Source organism: Fringilla coelebs (assembly GCF_963513975.1).
Source record: "Fringilla coelebs genome assembly, chromosome: 11".
Lineage (NCBI taxonomy): Eukaryota > Metazoa > Chordata > Aves > Passeriformes > Fringillidae > Fringilla > Fringilla coelebs.
In genome coordinates this window covers 19075364-19085727 of record NC_140037.1, presented here as the reverse complement: position 1 = coordinate 19085727, position 10364 = coordinate 19075364, and the positions used below count along the sequence as shown (strand labels likewise).

The 10364-nt window shown below is 65.7% G+C and overlaps 1 protein-coding gene across 1 annotated transcript; it reads left to right on the top strand.

The window, feature by feature from the left end:
* Window positions 1-619: 619 nt before the first annotated feature.
* Window positions 620-8476, top strand: LOC311157911 (phosphatidylinositol 3,4,5-trisphosphate 5-phosphatase 2-like; the record flags this gene model as incomplete). The annotated part of the gene is made up of 24 exons (XM_084212961.1): window positions 620-756; window positions 1641-1704; window positions 2223-2551; window positions 2628-2765; window positions 2890-2977; window positions 3099-3185; window positions 3333-3440; window positions 3528-3642; window positions 3812-3918; window positions 4112-4214; window positions 4595-4791; window positions 5047-5164; window positions 5273-5369; window positions 5538-5676; window positions 5755-5854; window positions 6109-6197; window positions 6428-6509; window positions 6610-6699; window positions 6782-6898; window positions 6982-7070; window positions 7228-7315; window positions 7493-7648; window positions 7764-7845; window positions 7924-8476. The coding sequence occupies 24 exons, from the start codon at window positions 620-622 to the stop codon at window positions 8474-8476; spliced, it is 3273 nt and encodes a 1090-aa protein (XP_084069087.1).
* Between the last annotated feature and the right edge of the window lie 1888 nt (window positions 8477-10364).

Here is a 10364-nt window from a genome sequence, read left to right as displayed (position 1 = left end):
GCATCGCGGTGGGCACAGCGTGACCCCGAGCTGCCGCCCCGATGGGGCCGCTGTGACCCACCGGGGGAAGCCCAGCAGCATCACGGTCCCGCTCCCTCTCGGCTGAACCCCAAAAGCTCAGCTCGCTGCCCACAGCACCCCACAGGAGCCACGGGAGCCCCGCACGGCGTCTGAGAGGGACGGTGAGTGTGTCGGGTGAGGTCGGACCCTTGGGTGTCACCACCATGGCCTGTCCTCGCCGCGCACCACGACAGGATGGTGGCCCAGGGCCGCTTTTCCTGTGACTCCCCCAGCAGGAGAGATGGGCTCGCTGATCTGCCCCGTGTTTCCTGCAGGCTGGAACCTCCGTGATGAGGATCATCCGGACCCCCAGCCTCCCCCAGCTGGCCCCGCGGTGCTCCTGCCACGCTGCCCGGCCGCAGGGCACCCTGTCCCCATGAGCATCACCTCGGTGGCTCCCTGTCAGCCGCCGGGACCTGCAGCCAGCACCACGCTCGGGTACCGGGGACCCGGTATCCCCACGCCGCCCCCTCCTACACCCGCCCCAGCAGCCCCCGTGACTGCCAGCTGCCCCTTCTGAGCTGCATGTGGCGCTGGGACAGGGACACGGCTCGGCAGGATGGCGGCAGCACGGTGGTACCACCGCGACATCAGCCAGGTGGTGGCCGAGGAGCTGCTGGCCAAGGCTGGGCGGGACGGCTCCTTCCTGGTGCGGGACAGCGAGTCGGTGAAGGGGGCATATGCCCTGTGCCTCCTGTGAGTCCCTGCCCTGCTTCTGACTGTGGCTTCTGTGGCTTGTCCCCTGCCTCCCTCTGTGCCTCTCCCTGCTCCAGGCACTGCCAAAAGCTCATGGAAGAGCCCTCTGCAGGGATGTGGGTGGGGTGGCAGCTCCCTGGCACAGGGGTTTGAGTGATCAGGGTCAGGGCAGTGGAGCCGTGTCCCTGGGAGCAGGATGAAGGTTGAGCCCACAGCCCTGCCCAGCACCACGGCTGCTGAGTGGGTAAGCCCAAATCCAGGGCACACTGAGCTGTTTTGGGCTGCCTGCTGGCCTGTGAGCATCCCCCATGCTGGAGCTTTGGGGCTACAGCCCCCAAGATGGGGCCTCTCGCCATCCCCACACCTGGAAGCAGGTGTGCAGCCCCTGAGAGCACTGCTGCCTGCACCCTTCCTGCTCTGCACCCTTCCTGCTCTGCATCCTTCCTGCCTGTTGTCACATGTCTGTGTGGGCAGGTTTGGCAGGATGTACCCCCTTTCCTTCGCTGCCCTGGCTCTTTGTGAGGTACAAATTGCAAATTTGGGTTCTGGGGGTGCGGGGCACGAGCCAGAGTCCAGGCTGGTGGCACGGGCAGGGATGTGCACTGTCCCCACATGCAGCACAGCAAAGGCTCTGCCTGGCCCAAAGCCAGGGTGCTACGGGTGCTCCCCCAGTGAGTGCTGGGGAGTCACGGCTGTCCTGGGCGGGTTGGGAGCAGGGGGACACTGCACATCCTCCTACAGACTGTGAGCTGGGGGTGATGATTTATTTCTAGAAATGCTGGCTCAGCTCCTCTCCCTGCAGAGGGGAGGGGGTGTTTGTCTCAGGGCTGGGCCCCCAGCGCTGCCAAGGGCAGCGGAATGGGGCCCTCACCTGCTCTGTCCAGGTTCCAGAGGCACGTCTACACCTACCGCATCCTCCCCGATGAGGAGGGGCTGCTCTCCGTGCAGGTGGGTGCACCCCCCGGCCTGGGTGTGGGCAGGATGCAGCTGTGCAGGGCTCGGGGTGCTCGTCCCCCTCCCCGGCGAGGTGGTACCAGCCTGTGGTTTGTTTTCTGCACGAGCTGCAGGATGCGGGCGATTTGCAGCCACTCCAGCCCGGGAGGAGCTGCCTCTGCACAGCATCCCGACACTGTCCCTTCCTGCCACGCGCCCTGTCACAGCCTGGCCACACAGCACCATATGGTGCCTGTCCCCACGCGGGGTCTGTCCTCGCTTCGATGTCCCCTCGGGGTTTTTCCTGGTACCCAGCTCTCTGCAGCTGCCCTTCCTGCCCCCTAAAAAGAGCGTCCTGGGTATCCCTGTCAGCTGAAGGAGGCTGATGCCTCCATGCTCCTCCCACCATGGGTCCGGTGTCCAGGTGGCCCTTCCGACTCACCACGGGCACATTTTGAGGGACAGACCCACGGGACCCAGCAGGCTGGCAGAGAAGGGGATGTGATGGTGCTTCCCCCGCTCTGCCTCCCCAGACCATCCAGGGCATCCAAGCCAAGTGTTTCCGCACCCTCCCCGACCTGATCGGTGCCTACCAGCACCCCAACAACGGGCTGGTGACCTCCCTGCTGCACCCCGTGCACCGGCTGTGGCCGGAGGAGGACTCGGGTGAGCCGGGGCGGGGCCGGGGGCTGTGCCAGGCTGGGAGCGGGGAGGGTCCCGCTGAGCTGCTGACTCTGCCCGCAGACGGGGAGGATGCCCGAGGCTGGGGGCACACGGTGCCGTGTCCCGGCGCTCCCCCCTCCAGCCGGATCCACATCCCGCAGCAGCTGCACCAGAGGCTGCAGGAGGAGGTCCACCGCAGGTAACGCACCCCTGCCCGCCCCGGGAGATGGGGTCGTGGTGCCCAGGGGGGATCTTGATGCCCATCCCTCTCCCAGCCCGGCCAGTGACTTCATGGGCTTCATGGCCGAGTACCTGACCCACCACGTGCACGACCTGGAGGCTCTGTGCCACGGGCACCCGCAGCTGCGGCACCTCAGCACCGCGCTCGCCACTGCCTGCCGGGCACTGCACAGGTCAGTGGCCTGGGGACGGTGGGACTGGAGCGGGGCCACCGCCTGGGGCCACCTACCTTTCGGTGGCTGTGTCGCGTCAAGGTGCGGGAGACGCCCACACCGCCCCTTCTCTCCTCCCCTGCAGTGAGATCGACTTCACGCTGGCGGGTCTGGAGACCCTGGCCAGGGTGTTCGACCCCCCTGCGTCCCCTCGCAGCCCGGCCAGGGAGCAGGTGAGTGCCCCCACAGCCCCCAGGGACCCCCATATCTTGTGGAGCAGCCCAGACCCACAGAGAGGAATCCACCAGTCCAGTGCCACCGTGCTGCTGCAAAATTATCCATCCTCCCCTTCAGGGCTTCCTGAGCAGCGACCCAGACCTGGAGCTGCTCCTCAACAAGATCTCCACTGTCAACCACCTCCTCTCTTCGCTGGAGAAGAAGGTGCCTGACCCCAGTCATGGTGCAGGGGGAGGCACAGCTCCCCCTCCCCTAAATTAACCCTTCTGCCACCCCAAGCTCTGGTGGCAGCACAGCCCAGGGTTCCAAGCTGTCCCAGTGCCCACAGCACACTGCCTGTCCCTCTGGCAGGTGCTGAAGTCGCTGCAGGAGACGGTGACAAGGCACAACCTGGCACTGCCCAGCGTGGCCGTGGCCTCCCTGCCAGCTGCCAGGCCCCTGGCCGTGCAGAACTTCGAGGTGAGCCTGGGGACACGGAGGGACCCTGGTGTCACTGCAGGGCAGGGCAGGTGTGGGGACAGCTCAGAGCCACGTGCCTGTGTGCAGGTGAAGGTGGGCAAGTCGCAGCGTGCAGCCCTGACGGTGGACGTGGAGTCGGGGACAGTGACCGTCACCAAGCGGGGCAGCAGCTCCCCGGAGGAGGTGATCCCACAGGATAAAAGTAAGGAGCTGCTGTACTTGTCCTGGCTGCCCCTGGCATTCTTTGGGGCTGCAGGGTTGCCTGCCATAGGCCTGATGTCATGGGGATGGGCCACATGCCCTGTCACACCCCACACTTCCCCGTGGTGGGAGGTGGGGGCCACCATGCCCCCCTGATCCCCATCATTCAGTCCTGCAGCTGATCAAGTACCAGAGTGTGCAGAGCAAGATGAGGCTGGTGTGTGCCCGTGAGAACCAGAAGAGCCTGAGCAGGGATTTCATCTTCCCCAACGCACGGGTGAGCGGCACCGCCGTGCCCACAGCGTGTCCTGGGGGAATATGGGGCCCTTGGGAATATGGGAAGCAGCAAATTAGTGGTCTCAGGACTGTGACCACTGCTGCAAGCTGGCTCCTACACCTGGGAGTGAGGTCCACCTGATCCTGGGGTGCTGTGCCCCCCATCTCTCTAAGACACGCTCACCATCCTGCAGAAGCGAGAGGCTTTTTGCCAGCTGCTGCAGCTGATGAAGATCCAGCATTCCAACCTGGACGAGCCTGAGATCATCTCGGTGTATGTCGGGACGTGGAACATGGGTAAGGGGCCAGGAGAAGGTGGCCTTGTCCTGGGAGGTTGTTGTGGCTCTTTGCGAGCCTGGCTGGGTTTTGGGAGGTGTCTCAGGAAACCTCAGGTCTGAGCTGGTGGTCAGTTTGAGGAGGAGGCTGGAGAAGAACCAATCTGGCTTCCATGGGCTTTATCTGTCCTGTGGCAATCCACTCACTTGGAGGGTGCTGGGGAGACAGAGGAACAGGGATACCCCAAGGATTTTGGGCTGTAAATCCCATCACCAGTCTGGGATGCACACGGCTGATCCACGGGGCTGGCAGGCAGCTCCTGGAGATGGGCAGGGCTGCGCTGGAGAGGCGCTCAGGATGCTGGCACGTCCCCTCTGTGTGACTCGTGTCCCTGCCCGCAGGCAGCACGCCCCCACCCCGCTCCCTGGCCTCCTGGCTAACCTCGAGGGGCCTGGGGCGCACGCAGGACGAGACCACGGCCTGCATCCCCCACGACATCTACGTCATCGGCACCCAGGAGAACTCCCTGGGCGACCGCGAGTGGGTCGAGTTCCTCTGCGCCTCCCTCAAGACCCTCATGGCCATCGACTACCGAGTGGTAACGGCGGGCACAACCAGCCCCTGGCAGGCCTGGGGGGCTGGGTAACCATCAGCCATCACCCCACAGCTCCTACCCCAACCCCCAGGCCCTCCCGACCCCAAATCAGCCCAGGGCACATCCTATGCCCCACAGCCTCCATGAGCGCTGCCCCCAGGAGTCAGGGTCACGCTGACCTACCTGTGTGTCCAGTCCCATCCTCCTGGCTGTGGGGCAGGATGGGGGGAAGGCAGGCTGACCCCTGCCCCACCACAGGTGGCCCTGCAGTGCCTGTGGAGCATCAAGATTGTGGTGCTGGTGAAGCCAGAGCACCAGCGGCGCATCAGCCACGTCCACACCTCCAGCGTGAAAACCGGGATCGCCAACACGCTGGGTAGGGAGGGGATGGGGCTGGGAGAGGATCCTGAGGGAGGGGACAGCCTGAGGGCCAGCACAGGACCCCTGGGCTCCCCCAGAGCTCGGTGGTGGCACATCCTTGCAGGGAACAAGGGAGCTGTGGGCGTCTCCTTCCTTTTCAATGGGACCTCCTTTGGCTTCGTCAACTGCCACCTGGCCTCTGGCAGCGAGAAAACCCACAGGTGATGCAGGGATGGGCAGGGTGGGGCTGCCACAGGGCAGGTGGGTGTCTCAGGGGGCTGGAGGAGCCCTGAGGGGCTGTGGGGCTGCCCCTGTCCCCACCTGGCAGGAACAGAATAAGAGTGAGGTATCTGTGGGGTGGCTCATGCGGTGCTGCTGTCCCCCTGCAGGCGTAACCAGAACTACAGTGACATCCTGCACTCCCTGGCCCTGGGGGACAAACGTCTGGGGGGCTTCGACCTCACCCTGCGCTTCACCCACCTCTTCTGGTTCGGGGACCTCAACTACCGCCTGGACATGGACGTGCAGGTGAGACCCTGCGGGTGCCAGGCTGGGGACAGCGGGGGGAGAGGAGCCCGGCGGGTCACTGTCCCTTCCCTGGCACAGGACATCCTCACTCACATTGTCAAGAAGGAGTTTCAAGCCCTCCTGGCTGTTGACCAACTCAACCTGGAGCGGGAGAAGAACAAGGTGTTCCTGAAGTTCAGTGAGTGTGGGGACAAGGGCGCTGCTCCTCCGACTGAGACAGTGACACCAGGGTCCCCACAGGCCTCTCTGTGTCACCCTCTACTCTCAAGGTCCCCTCTCCTGGCCCAGCCCTGCACGAGGTGCTGAGAGCCTGGGGGACCTTGGTGTGCACCGGGCCAGCGGTGCCAGCCATGGGTGTGAGCCTGCTGTGGGGACCATGACACTCCACAGGGACAGGTAGGTCCCCATGGCATCTGTGTGTCCTGATTCCAGGTGAGGGTGACATCTCATTCCCTCCCACGTACCGGTACGAGCGGGGCACCCGGGACACCTACGTGTGGCAGAAGCCCAAGCCCAAAGGGGTGAGTTCCAGAGGCCTCCCTCCAAGCAGGACATCTCTGGGGACAGGGACAGCAGGGTGCTGAGGGGGCTGCATAGTGATGCTCAGTCCCTACACCTCCATCAGCCTGTTCCCTACCAAAACAGGGTCTGGGCAGGATTAAACTCACTTTTTAGGGTGCTGGGATGCTCTTCTGGGCAGGGGGACCCAGACCTGAGAGGCTGCTGGACCAGCTGCTTTCTCTATTTCTAGATGAGGATCAACGTCCCCTCATGGTGTGACCGCATCCTGTGGAAGTCACACCCAGAGACCCACGTGGTCTGTAACTCCTACGGTGAGTGAGACTCTGGGGACACAGCAGGCAGGGGTGGCCAGTGCTGCCCAGGACCCCAGGGCTCTGGAACCCTCCCCAAGCTGCCCCTCCTGCCATCCAGGCTGCACCGATGACATCGTGACCAGTGACCACTCACCTGTCTTTGCCACCTTTGAGGTGGGAGTGACGTCGCAGTTTGTGCCCAAGGAGGGTAAGGGCTGGGGTCTGTCACCTGTTGGGCCGGGTTTGGAGTGAACCCTGGCACACCCTGACCTGCCGGGACCTGCCTGCAGCTCCCGGCTCCGGCCCCGAGGCGCTGGCCTGCATCGAGTGGGAGAGCATTGAGGTGATCCTGAAAACCACGAGCCACAGCAAGTGCTACATCGAGTTCCACTCCTACTGCCTGGAGGGTGAGAGGGTGCCTGGGGTGCTGGGCATGGCTATGGGGGTGACCTAGCCTGGCTGGAGCTGTGTGCCCCTCTGTCCCCCCCAGACGTGCAGCGGAGTGGGGAGAACACCTTCCAGAACTGTGACATCCCTGGGTTCCTCAAGCTGGGCTGGTCCTCCAAGCATCTGCCTGTGGTGCGCAGCCCTGGAGCATCCTCATCCCCATCCCTGCCTCTGGCTCTGTACCCTGAGCCCCAAGGGGACCTGCAGCTGTCACCACCCCCCAGGACAGAGCCTCCCTGTGCCCCCTACCCTGTGGCAGCCCCCCAAAGCCTCCCCTCTCTGTGCACAGCTGAACCCCATCCTGCCCGACCTGGAGTACCTGGGGGACCAGCACCTGCTCCTCAGCATCAAGGGCGTGGAGAGCTGCGAGTCCTACGGTACGTGGGGATGGTGACACTGGGGCCGCCATGGTCGCAGGGGGACGCCAAGCACAGACCCCAGGTTACAGCTGCTGGATGTGAGGTTGGGAGCTTGGCAGGAGGAACCCTGGCACCCACCCTGCTCCGGGTGCTGCTGCTCACGGGGGGCTCCCGTGTCCCCCGCTGTGCCCGCAGGTGAGTGCTGCCTCGCCCTGAGGTCAGCGATCGGCACCACGGCCCAGCAGTTCGAGACGTTCCTGTTCCACCGTGGGGAGGAGACGGGCTCCGTGCGCGGCTGGATGCGGGTCCGGGTCCCCCGGGGCCGGAGCGGTACCCGCGAGAGGCTCTACGGTAACGGCAGCCGCACGCAGCTCCCTCCCGGTGCCCTGAGCTCGGGGACATCCTGGGCCACGTTGCCCTTTGGCTCCCGGCCGTGGGGTGAGGCCAGACCTCGCTGCCTTTGCAGAGTGGATCAGCTTTGAGGAGGAGGATGCTGAGCCGGCGGCAGAGCCCCCGACACGCCCCAAGCCACCCACGCAGCGCCTCAGGTACCCCAGGCGGGCTCGGCCGTGCCGCAGCCCCGCAGCGGGGGGATGCTGAGCCCTTTCCCTCTCTGCGCTTCGCAGGAGCCGCCCCCGCAGCCTCCCGGAGCCGGCCACCAGCTACACCAACCCTGCCTACTTCATCTTCGAGGGAGTGCCCAACGCGTGGCTCCCGGCCCCCGGAGAAGCCCCTAGGAAGCAGGCAGAGGGCCCGGCCGGGGGCCGGCGCTGCCGGAGCCCCGCTGGACCGCGGGTCCCGTTGCCCTCAGAGGAGGAGCCGTGGTGTGGCCGGCCCCGCTGTGGGCCACTGAGCCCGTCCCCTGGGCATCCCCTCAGCCCCCCCAGAGCGGGCCACCACAAGAGACCCAAGTCGGCCGTCCTGACGAGGGATGCGCTGGGGCTGGGCGACTGCTCGCTGTATGCGGCCACTCACCTGAGCCAGCTGGACCAGGTGTCCCCGCCGTGCAGGGGGGACAGGCAGGAGCTCCCACCGCGGCAGACCCAGCACGCCCTGGAGCCGCCACCGCGGCCCTCTCGGGAAGTGCCGAGGCCGCTCGGGAAGAGGGGAGCGCACGGTGCCTTGGACCTGGAGGCTCAGCCTGCTCCTCCCGCCGACCTGCAGCCCGCCAGGATGTAGCGACAGCTGTGCCCGGCCCTGCGCACCCTGGTGCCCTCGGAGCTGCTCCCACCTGCCCAGCCCTGCTCAGACGGTGTTCCCGGAGGAATTTCCCCCCAGCACAGCTCCCCAGGCCACTGCACTGCTTCCCTTTGCTCTCACTATCCAGAATAAAGCGTCAGGGACTGGGTGTGTGTTTGCACACCTGCTTCTGCAAAAGGGCAAGGAGAAAAAGTGCAGAGCCAGGTGGAGAAAACACCAAGGCATTGCCCCCCAGCTCTCCCGGTTCCAGGGGAACCCTGCACCTCCCAGCCCTCGAGGCTGCCCTTGCCCATCGCAAAGCTGACGGGTGTCACAGTCCTTGACCCCCCGCTCTGCTCTGCCCGGCACAGGGAGAGAGGCACCCCCTCAGAAACACGGGGACACGCCGATCCGGCAGTGTCCTGGCTGCGCGACACGCGCGGCGGCCCCGGTTCGGGAACACGATGCCTGAGCTGGCCTCAAGGTGGCAGTGGCCACCTTTGTCCCCAGGATGGCCCCGCAGGGCTGGGGGCCAGCGAGCAGCGCCGCGGGCACTGCGGGACCCCGGGGCCAGCGGGGCAGGAGGGCTGTCCTGGGGCGGGCGGAGGGCCACGGGCCCCAGGGATGGGGGCTGCGACCCTCGTGGCTGAGGGACTGCGATCTCCATGAGAGAGCAGCCCTGGTCGCCGTGGGCAGAGGGACACAGCCCATGGGTGAGGGACTGTGGACCTTGTGGTTGAGTGACCACGGTCCCCGTGGGTGGAGGGATGTGGTCGCCATGGGCGGAGGGACACGGTGCCCATGGGTGAGGAGCTATGTCCTCGTGGTTGAGGAGCCTTTCCCTTTCCTGTGGAAAGGGCTGTGACTGCATGGGAGAGGCCACCATGCCCCACGTCCGGGGGCTGCAGGTGGCCCAAAGCCGGCGAGGGCAAGAGAGAGATGGGAGCGCAGCGGGGCTGAGCCCTGCGGCAGCTCCTGCCTCCGCCTCTGCCCGCCTCCAGCCCTGCCTTCCCTGGGCACTTTGCTCCCGGCCGCGGGAAGCGGGAGCGGGCACACTCGGCACGGCAGGGCACGGCCGGGGCAGCCCGCAGTCCCCCGGCATGGCCCCGTCCCGCGAGGGGAACAGGCTCTCCCCGTGGGGGCCCCACTCCTGAGAGCCGCCCAGGTCTGCAGGTGAGCCGGGGCCGCCCCTGTTTGGTGACAGCCGGGAGGGACAGCCCTGCCATGGTCACGAGGTCCCAGCTGGGCTCTGGGGTGAGGGACAGAGATGGGATCTTCAGGGCTGGGTGGGTGCAGGGTGGGGGTCAGCCAGTTCTCACCAGCCCCCCAAATCCCTCTGTACCTCCTCCTCTCTAACATGCCACCTCTTTCCTCTGCCACTGAGGGCCTTCATCTGTCCCAGTGTGTCCCCCTCCTCTCCTTCATCCTCCTCTCCATCCCCCAAATCTGTCTCATCATGGCTTGGAGCTGCCCTGGTGCTGCCGTGGCTCAGCCCGACCTGTGGGCTCCTGCCTGCTCCCAGCGAGGTGGGGGACAGGGCCAGCCCAGCAAGGGTGGAAGGGAGCCCTCAACCCCACCCTGCCCAGGGTCACCTCGGGCCAGGGGATGGGGTGGACAGCAAGGGAAACGCCCTACCCTACTGGTGTCCCCGGGGAGGTGTCCCGGCAGAGTGTGCCTTGGCTGCTCTTCCAGGCGAGGGGAAGGATTGGAATTAGGTCACATCCCCTTGTGCCGGGGCTTTGGCTGCACCAACCACATGGTGATTAGGGACAAGGGTCCTTCTGCAGGATGTTTTGCATAATTTCTCCTTGTTTTGCAATTTCCAAGGGCTTAGGCGAGGAGAAAAGCCCTGCTTTTCCCATGCTCCAGCAGCAGCCGGTCCCAGGCT